Source organism: Watersipora subatra, chromosome 10 (assembly GCF_963576615.1).
Source record: "Watersipora subatra chromosome 10, tzWatSuba1.1, whole genome shotgun sequence".
In the NCBI taxonomy this organism is placed as follows: domain Eukaryota; kingdom Metazoa; phylum Bryozoa; class Gymnolaemata; order Cheilostomatida; family Watersiporidae; genus Watersipora; species Watersipora subatra.
Window position 1 is genome coordinate 40,385,053 of NC_088717.1, and position 23,886 is coordinate 40,408,938.

The 23,886-nt window shown below is 35.1% G+C and overlaps 2 protein-coding genes across 2 annotated transcripts in view; one reads left to right on the top strand and one right to left on the bottom strand.

The window, feature by feature from the left end:
• The window catches only part of LOC137407072 (ATP-binding cassette sub-family C member 4-like), a 39,300-nt gene extending 28,188 nt beyond the window's left edge, over positions 1-11,112 (bottom strand). Inside the window, exons 1-6 of the mRNA XM_068093677.1 lie at positions 11,000-11,112; positions 5,890-6,000; positions 5,605-5,722; positions 3,632-3,844; positions 1,114-1,373; positions 571-696 (exon numbers count right to left, since the gene is read on the bottom strand). Of these exons, the coding sequence (XP_067949778.1) occupies positions 571-696; positions 1,114-1,373; positions 3,632-3,844; positions 5,605-5,722; positions 5,890-6,000; positions 11,000-11,070 (899 nt within the window). The 5' untranslated portion in view covers positions 11,071-11,112. The remainder of the gene's footprint in view (positions 1-570; positions 697-1,113; positions 1,374-3,631; positions 3,845-5,604; positions 5,723-5,889; positions 6,001-10,999) is intronic.
• Positions 11,113-15,998: 4,886 nt separating this feature from the next.
• LOC137406241 (protein FAM47E-like) lies at positions 15,999-23,063 on the top strand. Its single transcript, XM_068092778.1, has 10 exons — positions 15,999-16,094; positions 16,755-16,911; positions 17,138-17,365; positions 18,001-18,155; positions 18,617-18,740; positions 19,418-19,512; positions 19,744-19,891; positions 20,817-20,942; positions 21,898-22,017; positions 22,726-23,063. Exons 1-10 carry the CDS (start codon positions 16,018-16,020, stop codon positions 22,846-22,848), a joined length of 1,353 nt encoding a protein of 450 aa, XP_067948879.1. The 5' UTR covers positions 15,999-16,017; the 3' UTR covers positions 22,849-23,063.
• Positions 23,064-23,886: the final 823 nt, after the last annotated feature.

Sequence of the window (23,886 nt, forward strand, 5' to 3'; positions counted from 1 at the left end):
AATATGCACTACTTACACTATGCTATAGGTACTATGCACTACTTACACTATGCTATAGGTATGATGCACTACATACACTATGCTATAGGTATGATGCACTACATACACTATGCTATACGTACTATGCACTACATACACTATGCTATAGACACTATGCACTACTAACATTATGCTATAAACACTATGCACTACTTACACTATGCTATAGGTACTATGCACTAATTAACTATGATATAGACACTATGCACTATTTACACTATGCTCTAGACACTAAGCACTACGTATACTACACCATGAACTTTTAATATTTTTATGCATTGAACTAAAAATAAGGAGATCTTACTAACAAACAGCATGACATAGCAACCAATGGAGTTGTCATTACCTTTTGGTTATGGCTGAGTACACAAGGGCAAAATAAAAACCAAAATGGAAATTACATATAATTACATTTGTGAAAAATGAAGAGAGTAAATGAAAATTACTTTGGCGGCACAAACACCTCAACTACTCATGGCAGTGACAATCTCACGAGAGAGGAACAAAGATGGCTGTCTCTTGAACACTCACATTCTCAAGCGCTGCACCTGCTTGCAGAAGGTACTCTCCCAGCAGTAGATCTTAACGCTTCTGACAGCTCGTAATATTTCATGGATGATCTTCACTCTTGTGTTCGTAGCGAGAGAAATCTTGAGCCTGCCGAGTTACAGAAGGGGTGGTCACGCACTTACAAAATAACTAACTATTATATGTCTAAAGATTGTAGCTCCTCCTAATGAAGGAAATTGCAGATTAACACCTAATTTAAATATTTCCTTGAAGTTGCTCAGGTGCTGACAACTCCAACAAACTTTCGCAAAATCCATATTACAACAGTAGCTACATAAGAAGAAATATATAGTTCCAAACATCACAATTGTTAAGTATTTTTTTGAATGTATATACTTAAAATTTTGCGTTCTTTTTGCATAATATCCTTTACTAAGATACCTGATTTTAATAAAAGCAGTTACAAGTTACGAGATCAAATGCACACATAAGCAGCCGTCTGGGCCGTCCAAACTTTATCTACTGAGCATGATCTAAGTTGAAAAAATTTTTTATTCTCTATACCTGAGCACTGAAAACAACTTCGTCATCCCCACTTGTACAGGCAGCACGAGAACAGCGATGACGAGAATGGCAGCGAGGAAAGTAACGCTGTTAAATGTGTAATAGAGGTAGACACAAACGGCGGCTAAGGATAATGGGCCGAGCCAGACATAGTGAATAGCAAAGAGGCTCTGATCCAGCTTCTGTGAGTCCTGGGCCATGAGTTTGATAATGTTCTCTGGAGAAGTGTTCTGCACTGAATGACTAGACAGATGCAATGCCTAAAAGAAAAGAAGACAACTCTCTAGTTACACGCAACTAAAGCAACAGAAAGACAGAAAAAGTGGGTTTTTAAGAGTAATTTCTGTGTTGGTTGTAAAGAAATAAACTAGATATTCCACTGTCATACAGCCCACGACCAAAGTGATATTGGGAAAAAAAAAGGGTACTGATGGTTGAGAAATGCAATATTAGCAGTCAAATGGCACTGCAGTGCAATAGGATATCTGCAATGGTAGCTGTAATGTACTGGGTGTGGGTGTTATTATATACAACAAACAGCAATAATGAAAGGAAAAGATTATATATTTATATTTCTCCCTTGCAATAGGAGAAATGCAATATTTGCCAATATTAGAAGTAAAATGCACTGATATTATTAGAATAACCTATATTATTAACATAGTAATAATATAAAACCAATGCACAATTTTGTTTACATTTCTAAACGTCATAGCTAACAATATCAAAAAGTTGTGATATTTATATAGATTTTTAGAAAATCTATTTAAAAAAGTGTTTGGTCATGACAAACAGCAATAATGAAATGAAAAGATTATATGTTTATATCTCTCCCCTGCAATAGGAGAAATGCAATAATAGAAGTAAAATGCACAGATATTATTAGAATAACCAATATTATTAATATAGTAATACAGCAATAATAGAAAACCAATGCACAATTTTGTTTACATTTCAAAACGTCATAGCTAACAATATCAAGAAGTATCAAGAAGAATATCCAAACTTAGTAATAGTAATACAGTAATAATAGAAAACCAATGCACAATTTCGTTTGCATTTCAAACGTCATAGCTAACAATATCAAGAAGTATCAACAAGAATATCCAAACTTATAATTAAATATTGTAATAATCTCATAAGAATCGTTAGAAAAAATATCATCGTCATTTCCTTTACTTTCACTGCTTTGGACATCAGTTAGAATGCGAAAGTAGTACTCAAAAGTTTTTAAAATGTCAGTTACTTTGAAATCGGCAAAAAAGAAACGATTTATGTACTTCTACGTTATTAACTTATTATAGAAACCGTCGCCAATTCGACAATGCTATAGACTGGTGAAATGTGCACGTTATTTTTTCGTGAAATGCGCACGACTTAATTGTTCTCTTTTCTGTCGCTCGGCATTTCGTTTGCCGGCCTTAATGTTGATAAAAGTAAGGCTTGGCCAGTTTTAATAACGATTTTCGGCCAAATTAATCTGTCTATTTGTGTATAATCTGATCAGATGGGTAAGGTTTAGGAATATGTCGACAATTTTCAAAGACTTAGTAACATATTCAAATAGACTTGTATGTATTTTGTATCGTTATTATACTTTAACGACTCTACACAAAAATGGTTAAATTTGTTGATGAGATTTCGATACAAGGGTTTGCGAGGGTTGATGAATAATTTTCGTAAGTTGTGTGCACATGCATTTATCATAAAAACTCTCAAACATTCGCTCCGCTCGTTTGTTCGTGGTAAAACAAGTTGAACAAGCATGGAGCAAATTCTAAATTCTCTTTTGATCACAAGAGAATGTAATAAAGAAGCTTTGTTCTCAGACTATTTAAAGTTTCCCAGAAATTAGCATATGCTCCTGACAAGACGACAACCAACCTTTAGTAGTGAGTGATTCTAGTTCATGCCGATGTTTATTCAGTTAAACTTCCCTGCTTGCTCAAGAATTATTCCATGTATAAACCTTAACTGATCATTGCCAAACAGAAACAAATCTATCAGAAAACAAGTTTCAAATAGGAAAAAATTTATAGATTGTCTTATTTTAAAAAAGTTTCGCTTAATTTATCAAAACTTATATTACTTAAATTAAGAAAGAACTCTGCCAACATGAAAACTTAGAGCTGAGCCCTTTTGTGTCACTTTATTATCAGCTTACTGCCTACAATATAGAAAACCACATTATTCTGGGTTTTTTTCTATCACAAAAACTTGCTATGGCCTGCATCCGTAAGCAGCAATATAGGAAATAAACATTTGCAATTTGACAAGAAACCATTTTTGGGCTAACAGAAGCAACGAGTGATTGAACAGAAACCATCTATGATCGACGCTATCAATAATACCAGTCCTTGGTGATGTACTCTAACAACTCCGATGTACTCTGACTCCACAAGTCATTAATAATCTATATTCTTGCAAAGATGCATCACTGCAAAAAGACCACAAACGTCAATGTGCCCGACTAGTAGCCTCCATTACTTAGGAGGTGAATGTGTGTTCTTCTGCTCACCTTTCGGTACATAAGGGAGGTGCAGGCCACCCGCATTTTCATGCCAAGTAAATAATTGGTGTGAAAGGTTGGGTGGGCGAGGACTGTGATAAGGATATAGGAAACACTAAGAGAGGCAGCATAAACATATGCTAGGGTCACATCTGTAGTGATCCCAGTGAAGAAAGACACAAGCTCTCCAATGAGATATACTTGGACTAGACGTAGACATTCCTGCAACAGACAGTTTCTACTTGGCCACAAGAAAAGAATAGCTCAAATACAGCATACTAAAGGTCGCTAAAGGTCGCTATGAGTATAATAACAACAATAATATATATATATATAAATCTCGGTGTTTGTTATTTGTGTGTTCAGTTATAGCGACAAAGTTTTAAGTACCAAAAATCCGCTTCGCAATAGATTTAAACTTAGAACTTCCAGGACTGCAGGCACACATTCTATCTGCTAATGCCTCACGGCCTACTCGCAATATAATGGAATAATTATGCACATAGTTATTACACCTGCCAATCTCAAATGGCAATGGGTCAAAATACTGACACTTCAACTAATTTACTAAAAAAATTTTACTAGAAGAAAAATACCTCGGATTTTCCCAAAATGCTATAAATATATGTATATATAGTACCAACTTTATAGCATAAACTAATTAAACTTATAGCAGACAAAAACTGTGCATTCATTTATATTATCTATTAGATCATAAAATCTATTATTATTATGAAAAATTGATGAAATACCAGAGATGATGTTAAAAGTATGAGGAACAGTTGCCCAAATAATGGTAGAAGTGATTGGACTAAAGTGACTAAAGCCTTTTCAAGACCCTGTGCACTTTGTTTTGAAAGACTTGAATGTGCTCAGCACACCAAAATAATCGGAGCCCGATACTGTGTCATATCATCCACATAGTGCTACAACTCTAAGTCCCCAAATACCAACAAATTCAGCCTTTAAGCTCTCTTGAGAAGCTAACATAATAATAATAAAAACAAAAAGAAGCTATGCAGGTACCTACATATTATTGCAAGAGAATTAAACTGTGTCAAGAGAATAATGGTTTCCCTATTAAACTGTAACAATAAATTCAATCTAGGCTAGAAATCATTTGGCCTGTGCTTCTGACTAACCAGCCATTAGAGAAATAAATAACTTGCACGCTTGCCAAATGGTTGTTTGGCTAGAAACTCAGACTAAACCATACATGAGATCACCATATACAGTTGAAATAAATCCCTGCGAAACCTAGTACTTTGAACTAATTAGACCCCAAAAATACAGAAGCGAGTAGTTGTCTGTTCATGCAGTTTCAAAGAGAACATCATGATTGCGTGTCAAACTTCATGAATGCGCCCACCCATACGCTGTTTCAGCAATGTTGCTCTCTTTAAATTCTACTGCAAATGACACACAGAATATGTAACATTTGCAGTAGAATGAAACAGATTGTCACATGACACACTTTGTCTATTGGGTTACAAAGCAAACTGTGCCATAGCGATGAGAAACATATTTGAGTTCTACAATAATAAGTTGTCTTTTTGGGGTCTCTTCTGCAATTAGCTATAAATCTACTTATTAATATAACATAATACTAATGACAATCACTAGCTTTGGAAACAACTCATCTATCAAATATTCATTTATCAGCCCATCAGCATGTATTAGTTCAGAGGCTCAGCTTACAGAACAGCAGTAAATGGCACCAACCTTTTTCACAAGCTTCTTAGGGTTGCTCAAATAAAAAGCGTGAGCACTCACCGCTTTAGGAAGAAGTAGTTATCAATGGCGAATGAAATTTGGCCTCATGCCTCAACCAGGCCCGTATTCCCTGGGGCGGCTGGCCGGCTGAGCCGCCCCAACTTTTTAGTCGGGGCGTGCCTCATGCCTCAACACTACTTAGTCATAATTTGATGCATATCTGTGATGTTTTCAAAAGCCCTGAAGCAGCATTTTACAGAGAGGATTACCTGTAAAAGAAGCAGCAGACCCATGGCAAGTATACTTGTTCCATGACAACGGAGTAATGCCATCCACAGTCTTGGGCGACCTCCTGTCCTCCATTTGTACAATTCCTTGTCCCACTCCCTATAAAAAGAACAGACGTCTCTAGGAGGCCAGAAACAAACCACCATAAAGTAGGAACTAGGAATTGTTGTGCTAATCCTATTCAACTAGCATTGATACATCTCCGTGAAGTAGTCAGACTGTTTTTGAAGAAAAGAGAAACATACAAAGTGACCTTGAGAACTTACTTTCCGAGCCTTGTCGACAGCATGATGGACGAGTCCTCTGGGAGAACATCGTAAATGTCCACCTCCTCCAGCCCCTTTCGATAGCCCTGCCGAAACAGACCTCCCACCCACCTGCAAAAACAATTACTCAACTAATAGCCGATGAGACCTACTTCCTTCAAAAACCTTCCATGCAGCTAAACACCCTCGGTAGAATTGACATTTCCAAGGTCGCCTCCCCGCATTAAGAAATATCAGCGACGTCACTATTTCTGTACATGAACTGCCTGGCTACAAACTTTTTTTCAGTTTGACTATGGCTCCCTAGTCAACAACTCTCTAGACCTAATCCCTGCCAATCGGCTGATGATTGTTATGAAACAACAAAAGCAACTAAAATATTACATAATATATTATTCATATTATGGGGGTAAAGTTCGGATTAACTACTGCTCCATCAGTGTGAGAGAACTAGAAGCAGCAAGAAACGACCAACCTCTTATAAAATAAGTAAAAAACCTCCACCGAATAAAATAGTCAAATAGTTAAGTTGTAAACAATTGTTTGCTACATAAGTATGACCTAACTAAGTCAACAAAAACTAGGTCACAACTGTCTATACAAACCACGTTACCAAATAAGGACAATTAAAAGTCATCATCCAGGGTGCTACCGAAAATCTCAATATTTAGGAGAATTACAGTAAGTTTTGGCCTTGATTAGGACATGTGAGGGTGCATGATAACCAAGTGGATATGTGCATGCGTGTAAATACATCATTAAAAGCCATAGCAACGAATCTTTACAGATATTTTAGTGTTTTAGGATACGATAACCGAACCCTTCATTATAACAAACAAACACATTTAGTATATGCGCTAAAATATTTTATGGAGTTAATTCGCAGGTGATTGATAGAGTAATTAGTATCTTGGTCGGCTACAGCTATAAGCAGCATAAAAAAGATAACTCCGAGTTTATTGATAGGACTAGATCAGCGGTACTTTGGTAGTATCGCTAGTACAGCGGTATATTGGTCGGTCGTGTTTATTCTATTACAATCTGCCTTCATGTGACCATTCTGTGTTACAACCGAGATGTGGCGACAACTTCAGCTGCACAAGGAATGCGTTGCAATAGATTCCTGGCAGATAATGGGCTTCACTTATCCGACGTCAGCTCGAAATGCTCTTTGTCAGCTACTAGTGTAATTCTCCTCCACATGGGAATGTGAACAAGGGTTCTTGGGTTGAATAGCCATTGTCTAACAGAGCCTAGACATGATCTCAAATGTGCTGTAAGGTTGTGCCTCGGATAGACCAGCTTGTGCAGGAGAAACAGTTGCATATATCGTATTAAATTATATTTGTTTACTTATCGGTGTTATGATATAATAAATACTAGTAGTTGAGCACTATAAGTTATTTTGGAGCCAGGTGGTAGGTGTTGCAAAAATGAAATGGGTAGTGTACAATAAAATAAGTTTGAGAAACACTGGACTAGACTAATGATTATCACATACCCCGTTCCATGAAAGTAAATTGTTCAATATTTTGTTAAATGTACCTTTTAGGGTACAGATAGGGAATCTAAAAGTACTTCTATTTCAGCCCACCCTCAGTTGATACCATTAACAAACCAGAGTCGCAGATCGTAGACTGAGTCAGCAATTCTGTTGCGAGTGATCATATATAACTAACAAGTAATGGCAATCGTGTAACATATAATTAAAGGCAAACAAATAGCTAAGTAAGGACCACAAATTTGAAAACGATGCCGAGAAACACCTGTTATCGAGCCATTACTGGCCTGCACATTTCATACATAGAGCAAACAAGCAGAAACAAACAGAACGGAGTAATCAATAGTTGGTCGTCTAGAGACAATAGATATAACTGAAAAGGGGCACACACCCGCCTCAGCTATGAATATATCAGCCAAGTGTTGTTTGGGTCATCTCATGCCGATAGACAAGGTCAATGTTATAGTTTGATGATATAGGCTAAGGTACAAACATGAGTCAAACTAAAAGTATGTACAGTAAATTGAACGGGAGCAGCCTGCCTATTGATTGCTTGAACCGAGTAATAGAAATGACTGTCGAATATCATCTTCTGTATATACGTACTTCCTGCTTTAGTCATAGACTGAAGGATGCAGCAAGTGCCTGAGAGCAGCGAGTAAAGTAAAAAGGAAAAGGATGCAGAGGTGATCAATGGTAAAGGATGGCAAATCAAAATACAGCAACGATGATGAACTGGCCAATAAAATGACAGCAGAGACGATGAACTAGCTAATAAAACGACAACAGAGATGATGAACTGGCCAATATAATGACAGCAGAGATGATGAACTGGCCAATTTAACGACAGCAGGGATCATGAACTGGCCAGTATAACGAAAGCAGAGATGATGAACTGGCCAATATAATGACAGCAGAGACGATGAACCGGCCAATATAATGACAGCAGAGACGATGAACTGCCCAATATAATGACAGCAGAGACAATGAACCGGCCAATATAACGACAGCAGAGATGATGAACTGACCAATATAACGACAGCAGAGACGATGAACTGGCCAATATAACGACAGCAGAGACGATGAACTGGCCAATATAATGACAGCAGAGACGATGAACTGACCAATATAATGACAGCAGAGACGATGAACTGGCCAATATAACGACAGCAGAGATGATGAACTGGCCAATATAACGACAGCAGAGACGATGAACTGGCAAACCATTGTGAAGCAAAACTAAAGAAAAACTGAGCTATAAAATGGCTGACAAAATAGAAGTTTAGATTTGTTACATTTCTAAAGATCCTAATTAATAGCAGAAACCTTCAGACGTCTACACAAGTGAATAACTACTAATTCTCATAAATAACATATTCATCAATATGATGTGTTCAAGAATGTTTAGCCCTAAAGCGGACTCGACATGATGACCATTACGTAAAAAAATTCCTGTAACCTATAGTCGCTGTTCACCTTAAACCAACTATGCAAAAGTAGCGTCTCCGGCGATATGACTTACCTCAAAAAACGGGAGTCACAAATCCCAGGCATCTCGCACTGGGTATCAATATGCTAGCATACTCTTCTGGCAGCGTCGAATGCAGCGGAATGAAAGCGCTAGTCAGTGATATCACCAAAGGAGCGTGGTAATCATATACTGCCCTATTCATCGAGTGTTTATGCCTTGTCTTTATAGTTTAGTTACAACTGTATTCAATAACACGTTTCATTCTAGCAACAAATCTAATTCAGCTCATTTGATTGAAATTGCTGCCCTATTACAATAGAATAGAGAGAAAACAATGACGTCTTGTTAGAGCCGAGGCCATACTGTATAATCCTCAAGGATTTAGGATGGATAAAGCGGAGTGGTGTCGAGACCAAGCTGCGAATACATAGAGAATGTTTAATAGAACAGCGAGTGAACATAAAATAGAGCTATGAAAGTCCAGTTAGAGGTTAAAACAAGCATTACTTCTGTAGTAACATTAGCTCTTCTTTAACAAATTTGTTGAAAAAATTCCAAAATAAGCGGATTATAAAAAAGTCTGATTTTTCTAACCTATCACACAGAGGATGTAGACAAAAAAACATACATGACTTGTAAAATACATGTAGGTGAAGACTCATTCACTCTGAGACATCACGCAGTAAGTTCAACTGACCCGAGTTTTTGTGGTAGCCAAGAGGGATAATGACTAACCTGTGGAGGCCAAAAGGGATAATGATTGACCTGTGGTGGCCAAGAGGGATAATGACTGACCTGTAGTGGCCAAGAGGGATAATGACTGACCTGTAGTGGCCAAGAGGGATAATGACTGATCTGTGGTGGCCAAGAGGGATAATGACTGACCTGTGGTGGCCAAGAAAGATAATGACTGACCTGTGGTGGCCAAGAGGGATAATGACTGACCTGTGATGGCCAAGAGAGATAATGACTGACCTGTGATGGCCAAGAGGGATAATGACAGATCTGTGGTGGCCAAGAGAAATAATGACTGACCTAAGGTGGCCAAGAGGGATAAAGACTGACCTGTGGTGGCCAAGAGAGATATTGACTAACCTGTAGTGGCCAAAAAGGATAATGACTGACCTTGGTGGCCAAGAAGGATAATGACTGACCACTCATCATTGAAAGCAATGCGTAAAGGACAACTACCAGTTTAAGAGTAACCAGAGGCCTTGTAAGGGATCATTGTGTGTAATTTACCTCACTTGCACCAGAGAAACTTCTGGAAAGAACGCACGAGTGCCTGAGGCGTCGCTGAGATCACCCAGTCTCTTCTGACTTACTCTGATTATCATGGTAAGGAGCAGTACACAAATAAAACAGGTTGATTTTTTTCCTTAGATAGAGATCTTAAGCCCACAATCCATGATAATGGTTTTGTAATAAGATGGCAGGATACCGACACAGTGTTGCAAGGATTTAGAATGACTAGACTTTACAGATTGTAAGAGCAAATATTCTAACCGCGTACCAACACGCATTACGAGTTTTCTAGAGAAATCTACCTACAAGTTGCAATTCCTTTAATACTCACTTGCCTTTGTTATTATCTTACTGCATGTTTCATGATTAATGCGATAATTTAAAAACTTCTATATGAAGCTTTATGTGAAGAAACTTCAAGACACCTTATTTTTACTGCACTATCAAACAAAGACTGATGAAATTTAGAAGGGGCGAGTTTAAAGTTTCGATTTCTTTCCGAATCATGGTATTAGATGCTTACAAGCTCTGAAAATATGAACAAGAACATTTTGCCATAGAAAATATATTAAACCAAAAGCATCTATAGATACACCTGCAATATATGTCTAACAAGACAGTAGATGACAGCTCTGTTGAGGTAGTAACCACCAGCGTCATAATGTAATTACCGGTATACAACATTTTTATAAAAACAACAAGCAGTTGCCTCCACCTACCAAGCTCATTTACTATAACGGATAGTTAATCTAATCCAGCTGTAAGCATACAATTGGTTTACCTACTTATCAAATAAAAAATAGTGCAAATGCTTACTGTATTTTAGCTGTAACAATTATTAATTTATTGCCTTAGAAAAACTAAACTGGGCAGTGCTTGGAGAGTTGTCTTACCATAAGAGAGTCTGAGTAATGCAGCTTCCAGTACCACTTGGATGGGGCCTCGAGGTGTATTTAATGTCCATCTGGTATGGGTTTTCTATCCAAACATTGTCAGCTCAACATTTCTAAAAAGTATTTTAATGATTACGGGAAATAAGATCTACATCCATATAACACAAGGAAAAGCTGAAAACCAAGTTAATATTATAATAAAACATCTTAAATAAAAATTCCAAAACACATTAATTTAATATTTTTTACTGTAATATGACGATTAAAAGATTAGAACATAAAAAACCAAAGTTTAAAAACAAATTATCAAGACTTTCCTCAGCAATGGTCACCTCTTGTGAATTCTCTTAAGTACAACAGTAACATGAACTATTGCATTTTATTGTTTAAACTACCCAAAGCAAGATTATACGAACTTAGAAAAATCTGTGATGTTCTATTTTTTACCAAAAGTCTTATATATATTATATACACATATACGGTATATATTATATATATTTATTTAAATATGTATATTTAAATAGCAATAAAACAATGAAGCGTATATATATACATTGTGTATATATATATATATATATCAGCAAACTGGATGTATTCATGCGAGAGATGAAGAGCACTTGTACTGAGCACATTAATATTTTACACTACACTCTTATTTGTAAATGTTTCCGTTCAGCGCACTTCCTTGTTGACATCAGCAATTACCAAATGTATAATGTTTAAATAATTATACCAAAAGCATTGTTCAAAAGTATATTAAATTGTAATAAACTTTTTCTTCAGGTCGTACCGTTATAGTTGTAATACAAATTTTATGATTGCTTATGGTTTTTTTGTGTATTTGTTGAAAAACATGTATTTTAACATACAGCAAAATAATATGGAATTTATAAAGCGTGCAAACATTATTGTTCTAATAAGCAAATCAGTAAATATTTTTTCAAGTTTATGAATACATTTCATTAAAGTAGCAAGTGGAATATTTACCAATCTCTTTAATGTTGAAAAGAGCTGAAATTAATTATTCAATTTTAACACAAATGCATAGATACTTAGTTGTACACTTGTTTAGTATATAGTAGACTACGTTTATATACCTACATATAAGCAACAAAAACTCGAGCCAGTTAGAGTGTATTCTCTTCAAGTTAGAAGTTACTGCATTAATTTCCAATATAATAAACATGGTAAAATACTTGTTCAAGTTAGTTATATCTTATAATATAAAATGTTACAAAATTATACAAAATATATCCATTCTATCTGTAAAACTATAACAACAGTTTATAAGCAAACACATCGACAGGTGAAAGATGTTAAATTGTATAATAATTTTATAATATTTATATTATATAAATTTAATATTTTATAACAACTTTAAATAGGCACCAGTGTTGCCCAGAAATATGTGCTTTAAACTTATTCTTCCCTGCATCTATTCGTGTCTATGCTATGCGTATAGCTATCAATCTATCTGATACATGCATTTGTCCACGTTTGTCTGAAAGTCTATTTGCTTGAGCGATGTCTATATATGCATATATATATGTGTGTACACACACACACCCCCACACACATATAAAAATATGTATATATATACATATGTATGCGCATCATATATAAATATGACGGGCACACACACACATGCACACACTTGCATGCACAAGCGCACACCGGCACACACTTGCAGCGCATGCACGCATATGCATGCACATACATGTGTGCACATACACACACTTGCAGCACATGTACACATATGCATTCACATGGACACACATGCATGCACATACACACATTTGTACACACCTGCATGTGCATGCACACATAAGCCTACACACACATGCACGCAAACGGATGCATGCTAATGGCAAAGTAAAACTTGATTAGAAACTGAATTCGCTTGAACTCCAAAGGCAAGTCAGTAGGACTGAACGGTATCTTGGAAACAAACACAGACTCCCCTTCAGAGTAAATCTTTAAAAGTTCAAAAGAATTCGAAATGAATTCAAAAGAATTTGCAAAAAACATTCAATAATAACGGCTCAAGAAAACTATATTGTCATTTGATTTTTAAAAGTTTGGAAGATTTAAAAAAATTCTAAAACCTTAGCTGGAAAGTCAGTCATTTACATAAAAATTTTCAAGTAGTCTTGTGGTAGTAGTAGTGGTTTGGCAGATTATACGATCAACAGATTCAGCTGACACATATATAGACAGAGTTACAGTTTTGAAATGAGTGGACAGTGTGCAACTCGTTTATTTGGCTCGTTTATTTTATTTTTTTAATACTTATTCAGATTATTATACAGAAATCATACTCTAACAATAAATAAACAAATGTTTTATTATCATTTCGGTTATATCCAGTACTAGTTTTGTTAAATACCCTCGTCAACCCTTTATTGATCAATTTAGAGCTTGTCAGAGTTTTCTAACCATTAGGCTAAACTTAACTACTAAACATGTAAACTACATGGCGACACACCTTGAAGTATATCAATAAAGCAAATATTTAAACTAATACAACAACTAGCATTTCTATCTATCTATCTATCTCGATAAAATATCTCTTGTGGCCCGATAAGCCTTTAGAGATAAGATGCGACTATAACGATAAAAGAGATCAGATATTCTTGTAAAATCGAGAGTTAAATAAAATCCGCTATTGAGCCTGTTCCATATATATATCAAAACTTCATGACTCGGTTAAAAAATGAGAACTTCATGGCATCTGTATTAATAGTGTGCCTAATATTAGACCCACGAGTAAAATACGCGGAGTTGCACAGTGTAAACTTTTTAAAATCGACCATAAGGTCTTGATTTAAAATTTTCAGTAAAGTGTTTTTATCCTTAGTGCATCTTCTCTCTTCAAGAGTGTGCCAAGACATGTTTTCCATTGAAGATGTAATACTGTCATACTTCCTAAAACCGTTTGCCCATCTGAACGCTCTTCTGTTTATGGCTTCCAAATCCCTAATGATGTACATAAAATGTGGATTCCACACCTCTGAAGCATACTCCAGTAAAGGACGACATACACTAAAATAAGCCGTTCTCTTAACAGCATGGGAAGTTCCTTTGAGAGTTCGCATAAGCATGTAAAGGGTGGCATTAGCCTTACGCATATTAAAATTTATATGATCACTAAAATTGAGCGATTTAGAAACCTGTATGCCCAGGTATACAAAGGAATGGGATGAAGTAAGCGGAGTGCCTCCATAACTGTATGTATGCAAAAATTTAACCGGCTCCATTGACGTGGATGTGCATTTAGCTACATTAAATTTTAGCTGCCAAGATCCGGCCCACGCAGCAACTCTGCTCAACTGGTCCTGCAATGCTTGGCTGTCGGACACGCAACTAACAGGCCTGTAAAGGATGGCATCATCGGCAAATAAGCGTATAGATGTTGATGGACAGTTTAAAGCATCTGGCAGGTCATTGATGTAAATGAGAAAAAGTAGTGGTCCGAGCACTGAACCCTGAGGCACACCCATAATATGTACCAAAACTGGTAGCAATTTAAATGGTGATTCATTTATGGTTACTCAAATGTTTTGTAAATAAATATAAGTATTATATGGTCTCCAAGTTTACTTTAGTAGAAAAAATTAGATTAAACTTGAGAAGGATAATTCATACTAACAAAAAGGCTAAAAGAGTTAAAAAGCACATACCTACCGCAATAAAATGATAGATATTATAATTAAAACATTCATTTTGTAAAGAACAAACACAAACAACAAATCATACACGCTACATAAATACATTTAACCACATTTGTGAAATGACTAATGCACTCTGGTGTTCAGTTAATTGCACCTTTTCAATTATTTAAATAATTAAGATTGACATGTTTATTTTTAACATTTGTATTTTAGGTTACATCAGCCCTTGTTCAGAGGTATCAACTTACCATGATGATTGTCATACAACATTTTGTATTTTATTATTTTATTCTGCCTTTCCTTTTAGTATTATATTTTACTCCCCAATGACCTTTCTTTTCTAAGGTCTTAGGGTTCTCTCCAGACCTAGACGATGAGTAAGTCTACACTCAGCTATATGGCAGTCATGTTCCACAACCTCAAAGGACCTATCTAACACCATCACAACAATAGTATATAACATAGCTCGCTCACAATCATTTGAAAAAGGACTTGCATGTATTTGGCATACCAAATGCAGAATCTCAAGAGCTGCATGACTAAATTTTCGAGCTGTGAGGGCAGCAAAGCATCATAAGTGACAACTTTTGATACAAATAACTAATGCTGCGTTAAACATGTTTGAAATTTAACTCACAAAATAAATCAGTAAAAGAGACATTACAACCAATTACTTACTTCGCTTCAGAAATTCTTCATGAACCGCCATTTGTTTTCTAACGATACCGATAGATGTCGCCTCAATCGATTTTTGTGAGTTGGTTTGGAGTTATAATTAGGATTTGAGCGTCTTATAGAGTGAACAGATATTGGAAATTTCCCTAATCTATTGGCAAACCTAAATGTATCGAAAACTCTTCGTGACACTATTTCATCAATGTATTTCTATCGTAGAGTAATGCGTAAAGATTATTTTTCGTTACTTTTAGCGGTTAGCATTTAGCCTACAACGTAAATATTGGTAGAAATCCCATTATTACATTTTCTTACATTTATGTCGTAAACCGTTTCAACTGATATGTTGAATTATGGAACGATGTCATAGTTGTCGCTGTTATGACAACTATTATTAATCCGCGAAACAACTATTAAGCATTTATAAATTAAAAACAACATTATTTAATAATTTTTATAAAAATAAACAAATAAAATATATACTGTACACAATATTGTTAAAATACAAAATTGAGTTTGACATTATGTTTAACGGAATATTATATTTTAAAGCGGATTATATTTACTCGTTAGGCGCAAAGTGGTTTTACGAAATATCGAATAGAGACATTAGAATTTTTTACAGTATTTGTTCCAGCATTAGGTTTTAATAAAACCTGAAAAACTGTGAACATGTCTTTGGCAGAACAAAAATACAATCTTTTGCTAGTAAACACATTAAAAGACAAGGCTATTCAAGAGCAGCCATGGTAAGTTGTTAACGCACAAATAATAAGATTGATATAACTGAACTAGGGGATCTCGATTCATTGGTAAGAATTATGAGATCAGCTTCTTATTTTCTGAAAACTGCCAAATTCTAGCACAGTTACTGCAGTTAAAAACTTTGCTTTATATTGGTCAGTCTAGTCTCACAGTCAGCTCAGGTCTCCAACCTATAATACTAAAGATTATGATTAGCTGCGCTAAAAATATTTGCTAGTCACAAGTTTTGATGTATTTTATAACCCTTTCTTTTCTTTGCATTTTTTCCGTCTGCTATCCTTTTTATGTTACCTCCATGCTGTGTAAGAAGGTTTAGCATAATTATTAACAATTAATAATAGTTGTGGTTCACTGTGTAGCACAACATAGAGTGAATTTACACTAGTTCATCGTTTTTATGAGGCTGGACTACTAGCTAGTACATAGCTTTAAAAACTGAGGTTATATTTGAGTTTTTGAATATATATATGTAGAATGTTATCAAAAATTAGCGTTTCTAAAATTATTAAGCAGAACTTGTAGATCTAAAGCATATTAAGTATTAACAAGTTGTTATTCTGTTCATGTTATTTTAGAAAACTGATTGTAAAGCAGTAAACCATGTTGATTGTTTCAGCTGATGTTTTATTTGCGTTTTTATATAGGTACAAAGAACGAATTCGAACAAAGTTAATCAAATCGATGGATCCAAATAGTGTTTCTAAGTTTCTCAACACCAAAGATTGGACATTTGTAAAAGACGGTCTAGACGATTTTAGAGACGGTCTGCCTCCAGCAGCACCTGGAGGTGATATTATTCAGGTAGGTTAAGCACAGTTTTCTGTTAATACTTAAAACTCATTAATAATACTTGGTGCAAGACTTTGCTTGCTATAATGATCTGTTTTTATGTTATTAACATTAATTTTTGAATTTATCAAGTTTATTAAGTAATTAATATATTATTAATATTTACTAATAAGTTTATTAAAATTTTCAATTTTGATAAACAAACAATTCTATTTAAAGAAAATGGACATAATTTTAGAGACCAAGAGGCTTAGCTCCAAGTCTTACTGGAAAAGGTAGTGAAGAGAAGTTGACTCACATCAAGGATTCTGTCAACAAGCGCAGATTTACTAAAGAAGATATATGTTACTCGAGCTTGACACCTCTGCAAAAACAAAGAAGAGAACACATCGATGAGATGGAGTTTGGGCTAATCCAGCATCCTCTTGCCCTTTATCCTCATTTAGAAGAAGGCGTACCACCAGATGTAAGTCATGATGCTGTCACAAAGCAAGCTTTGAAAAACTAAGTTTTTATAATAAACTGTCTAATTTCTTACCAAAGTTATGCAAAAAACTAAATGTTTTCAGCTTGTTGATAAATACAAGAGTTATCTGCAAACATTTGTATTAAAAAAAATGGTGGACATGATGGCTTGATAATAAATGTTTCTTTTTATTCTGTTACAGCTCTGAGAATATAGTTAAAAAATTTTAAATATGAACATGCATAGACATTAAAATTTGTTCTTCAATAAAATTTTGGTCAAATGCTATATACGGTATATTAAAATATTTGTGTATTAACAATGTATCTACAAATAATTTTGTGCAATTTTATATTTATCATTTTATATGAATTTACTTGACATTTAAAAAATAATTCCCAGATGATTTTATTGGACAAAATTTAAACTAATCTACAGCATTAAATTATAAAGTCAATATTGAAATAGATTTTCTGCATGAATTGAGCATCAAGCAGAATTGTATTGCAGTTATCAATCATTTTGAATATTTGTTCTAATTGCGTTTCTTCTTATTTATTTTATTATGTTCTTATGCTGGTTTTTATTTGATTTATAATTTTATTTGGCTTAGTCACATGTTCCATTTCCTTTAGCTGTTTGAAGACATCGTTGACCTACTTGATCCAGAGATGAACATGGCATCAGACGATGAGGATGCAGGTGATGATGATTCTATAGCTGAAAACCTAGATTACCCTGCACAGCCTGAGGCCTCAGTAGACCCAGTCGTAGAAACTAAAGCCCCTGAGTGAGTATTGTGGACGACTCATTGATGCATGCCAACAAGTGGGAGCAGGTTTTGAAACTGTCAAATATGTTGCATTCAGTTTGTCCTTAAGCTTTCAAACATCGCAGTTGTGTCTTGAAAAGTATGCATCTCAACATGTTTTTACACACAAAAATTGAATGTTGCAAAGTGAATTTTTACTAAAAAAATTAACAGTGGTATGTAAAAAATGAATTTTTTGTACTGTTTTAAATATTTTGTTGCAGCTTGTGAGTTAATACAAATCAATTTTTCAATTACTGTTCATAGCATCTATTTTTAGGCCTCGCATGTTTTTTGTTTGTCTTTTGTAAACCCAAGGGTTTTGTAAACTTTAGGGTTTACATAAAATAAATATAGTGTGGAAAGGATTGGCTATCATAACAATGTAAGCACCATAAGAACTTTTGAAAGCGTTATAGATTACATTCATCATTTTTCAGAAGTCAAGACACCATAAGAAACCTATACAAATGGCTGCCTAAAAAAGATGAAACGGTGAAAAAAAATAAAAAGAAATCTCAAGAACAACGACCAGAATCACCGTCACAAGACAAACACATAAAGGTAACAAAATCTTTTTAATTCAACCTGAATTCATCTTAAATAAGACTTGAATTTCTACAACAGACTGAGAACTGAAAAGATCTTTTCATTAGCCTATCTTTTAACTTTCACTGCCGATATGACTGCTGTGTTTTACATCAGTTTCCCAGGAATTGCCCTCTGTGTTGAAATATTTGCTCACAGCTAAAACCAACTAAGCCACATTCTAATTTTTTTATATTATTGTAATTGAGCTTGACTAAACTTTATACTGTATCACATTACCGAGATATTAGTATACAGACACCGTCAATATTCTCATCAGGTAAGACAATTGCTAAGAAATACAACGTTAAAAATAATTGATGAGACTCCATATACACAATAGCTTGACTAATCGAAATGCAGAGTCTAGTTGGTGGTCAGTGAAAAGGGTGTGACTGAGATGGATGAAAAATCACCGTAATTTAAGGAATGTTGTTAGGCGATGGTGAATGTGTGGATCTCCTATTCTTACCATAATGGTCTGACAACTCTAAAAAACTTTTATTTATGACAAAGGTTACTACCAGCAAAGACATGTCAGAACTACTGATGAAAGGTTTCTTATTGTTAGAAAGTAAGAAGCATAGATATATCTTACACCCGAATACCAATTGTATCTTGCCTGTGAACATATAAAAGTTACTTCTATGTAGGATGTGACTCAAGACTTCTGTTCATGGGTTGCTGATCTTGGCGGAGAGTCTAACAATATAGAAGAGTCTACCATATACTCCCTTTTTGCTAGCGGGTAAGACAAGTGCTCAGTCTTTACGAGAGCTTTATCTGAAGAACTCTTCACATAGTGATTGATACCTAGGTACTTAGTTATAACGGTATATCATATCTATTCTTACATTTGGTTTGCATCTTATGCGCTGTGTCCACTACATGACACTCTCTACTTTCAGTGATTAGAAGCCATTTAATTTTTCCTTGTTATAATGCTGATGTAATATAAGCTGTTGCGTTATGATGACAGGTATGAGACAAAGCCAGCCCTATCAGTGCCCATACATGTAGTGGAACTTACTAACGTACCTCCAGAGCTGAGAATGTCAGCGGCAGCCTCAGAAGAAGAGGAGACTAAGAAAAGTCCTCCTAAAGCCAAAACAAAAAAGAAAGAATGGGTATGAGTCATACGAATGCTTCCGTTTTGATTATGAATACTTCCTATTTCTAGCTTTCTATAAGTGAAAAGTGCTAAATCAATTTTTGAACATAACCAAATGACATTGCATCATGCATATACATGTACCTGAGTAAGAAATCATAGACTGACAGCTGCAATTATGCACTTTCAAGTAAACATTTTTTTGTTAATATGTATCAGTCAAAAACAGCCTTAAGTAATAATGTCAAATGATTTCGTCAAAATACATTCTAAATTCTTGACACGATTTATGTTAGCTTCCCATTAAGCGAGTAAACATCTGTTGTGTTTTGACAGTTTTTTTCTATATGCTATTTAGCCATCTTAAATTTTTGATAACTCGTAGGCATGTTTTAATGGTGACACATTATGCTATGATTCATTTTCTATGACAGCGTATGTATAACTCATATCTTAGCTGCTGGCTCTGCAAACATGCTCAAACTACAGACCAGCTTGTTATGTGAAACCTGCTAGCACTCGCCATGCTTTATTGCACACGAAAGTATTGACAATCTGACGTTATCATCTAAGTTTCCAGAATGTTTATTTGCATAAAATGGTTCAGGAAATAAGTGTAATTATTTAGATATTGATAGTAGCCGATGAATAGAACTTAGTCGTTCTAATTAGATTCTCACTCTCTGTAGGCAGCCACATCAGAGAGGCCTGATCAGGTACCCAAACTTAGTAGCTAGACCAATGTTATATACGCTTATGCATATTAGTCTCTGTTTTATTTCTAAGTGTGCTCATATTTTATATACAATTGTAACGCCATTTATTTTAAGTTATTGCACTATGTTTTCTATCAAAGTATTAATTTTGATACGTATTTAAGTTCATACCAATAAGTTTCTAGAACAATATTTTTACATTTACACATTATTTGGTCATTTTAGTCATACACTTTTGGAAATTATGAGCCGAGTTGGGCTGGTTTCAATTATGGTGCCTGGTACCTGCCCGCAAAGACTTGGAAAAAGAGAGCTTTAGACGAGCCATTGGTGGACCCTAAGCAACTCAAGGTAAAGCACTGTTTGTTCACTATCAGCTGATTTTAAATTCATTGTATGCAAATATTTCAGACTTTATAACACATAATAAGTCAATTAGAAATGCATTGGATTTGTCTCCTCCTGAACAGATACTGTAACTCCAACACCTCTTGCTTAGAACTGCTGCATCATTGTACACTCTATTTCTTATGAATGATATTTGAATATATGCTTATACAGGTATTAAGGTAGTCAGATGCAGATATTGGGACAAAGTCTTTATTTCATAGGTGGCACGGTAATCACCGTGGAGAGAATAGAATCATTAGAAATTATCTTTTCTTGTGTTCACTCCGAAGAACTTAGACAAGCTGCATCCTGTAATATTGTAACTCATTGCGTGGATGCTTTTGAGTAAATTATAAGCTTCAAAGTGGTATAAACATTATGCGCAAAAATTTCTTTTGTATGTTTTTTTAAAAATCTGTATATCATGCACAACTTCAGCACATGTCAGGATGGCTACATTTTAATAAAAAACTTGGTTTATATTGGCATCTTATAACACTCTGCCAACTTCAACTTGACACTATCAAGTGCATTTTGTTCCTTAGGAATAATCAACAGTCTGATGTCGTTTGACATTGGTTGCGTTCACATATCTCAAGTCTCTGCATAAACAGTTGTATAATTATATAATTAAATCAATACTATTAGTATAATTAAATCAAAGCTGATTGGTATTGTCATGCGCTGTCATTTGCTTCTTAATTAATGTTATACTAGTTACCTAATCAATTATTTTTCATTCTTACATTATAGCTGACTCTAATTATGATGAAGTAAATTACTTAGAGTATCTTCTGACCTGAAGGAACTGAGGCTACTTGTGAGAATTAACAAATGCATGTTTTTTGGTGTAGAGGTAGTAGAGGATAGCAAGCAACTAACTTTGTTAAATAATACTGTTTCTTTATTACCTAAGGAGCAAGATCAGACGGAGATGAAGAAAAAAAGTGACTTGCTTGATGCAGAGCTAGCACCGATACACGGTTCGAGTGCATTTATGGAGTTTATCGACAAAAAGAATGGTAGGAGGCCAGAGGTAAGTTTGCCTAACCAGTCATTACAATTCTGCTTTTACTGTCCATCAATATCGAAATATTGTTGAAATCATGTTATTTCAAGTTTTTCATATACTTTACAATGATTTTGCCTTTTCAACCTTCCTACAAATATGTTTGATATTGTGACTCAACTTTAAATACGATCTGAAGTAGTGGCCATTGTTATCACTAACTTTGAATATTCCAGTGCTTGCGTCGAACTATCATCCTAAAACTGGTTCACACTATATCGCCATTAGTCAGTGTTTTCCTTTCGTCGTTCATCGTGAACCGATGGCATCGATGAAGCATCGCGTACAAGTCGGAAATGTTTTCAAACTTTACCGTTATTTCGCCGAACATCGACGACCGCCTTTCAAATGTGAACCATTTCGGCGAGGGTAATTCATGGATGGCGTGATTTATTCATATCCGTTTGTGGTAGTCGCTGCGGGACTAGTTTTTGATTTCAGCATGCGGAAACAAAAAGGTTTCTTCGCAAAAATTCAAAAAGAGAACACTACGTCACGGAGTAATTCCTGATGCAAACACGGATAGGTTTGTGACAGTGTGAACATCGTTATCATCAACCATTACTGAATTATTTTGGCATCAACGCCGATGTAGTGTAAACCAGCTTTTAGCCATCCAACCTGCAGTTTTGTTTTCTTTCTAGATCATACAATTCAGCCCATTTTTGCATTTAGTTTTTAGGAAGAGTTAGTGAAATTCAAGAAAAAAGCAAGCAAGAAGAAGAAAAGCTACGACTAGAACAGGAAGCTAAAGCAAGGTCAATGGCTCGACGGTTGGCCCAAAGTCAAACAGCATGAAAAAGAGCGTCTAGCGAACTTTTGTAATTAGTTTTCGTGCAACGAGACTGATAATCGCTTTGGGATGAGTGAGTCAGGAGTTGCCTATTGAGTCTATGACTGTGCAAAAAAGACTAAAGATATTTTGTTTAACAGTTGTCATTTTTGACGCACATAATTTAAGTCCGTATAATTTTGTTCTCCATGATAGATATCTCGCATTCTAAGAAGCGATATAAAAGTGCTACTATGCCAGTTTTACGTTAAAAGCTGTGCCATTTTATAAGAAACTCTAGCAGAGACATTACAATAATAATATATGTACTAGCAGAGACCGAGACCATGTAAATGCAACGTGTGCACTAAGAGAGACTATGTAAATACAATACATGCACTAAGAGAGACGATGTAAATGCAATATATGCACTAAGAGATACTACGTAGATGCAATACATGCACTAAGAGAGACTATGTAAATGCAATATATGCATTAAGAGAGACTATTTAAATGCAATATATGCACTAAGAGAGACCATTTAAATGCAATACATGCACTAAGAGAGACTACTTAAATGCAATATATGCACTAAGAGAGACCATGTAGATGCAATACATGCACTAAGAGAGACTACTTAAATGCAATATATGCACTAAGAGAGACCATGTAAATACAATGCATGCACTAAGAGAGACCATGTAAATACAATGCATGCACTAAGAGAGACCATGTAGATGCAATATATGCACTAAGAGAGACTATTTAAATACAATGCATGCACTAAGAGAGACCATGTAAATACAATATATGCACTAAGATAAACTATTTAAATACAATATATGCACTAAAAGAGATGATGTAAGTGCAATACATGCGCTCTCGGAGTTTTCTGCTAATTTTATAACTTCACAAATCTTTTTTGTCAAATGCATCAACGAAGACAAAGCCGCAATCACTGGTATATGGCTGACCAATTGCTCTATTCTCTTGTGATATACACATTTTACTACTTACATCCATTTTGGAGTCTGCAACGTAATTCATATCTTTTTTCATGACTT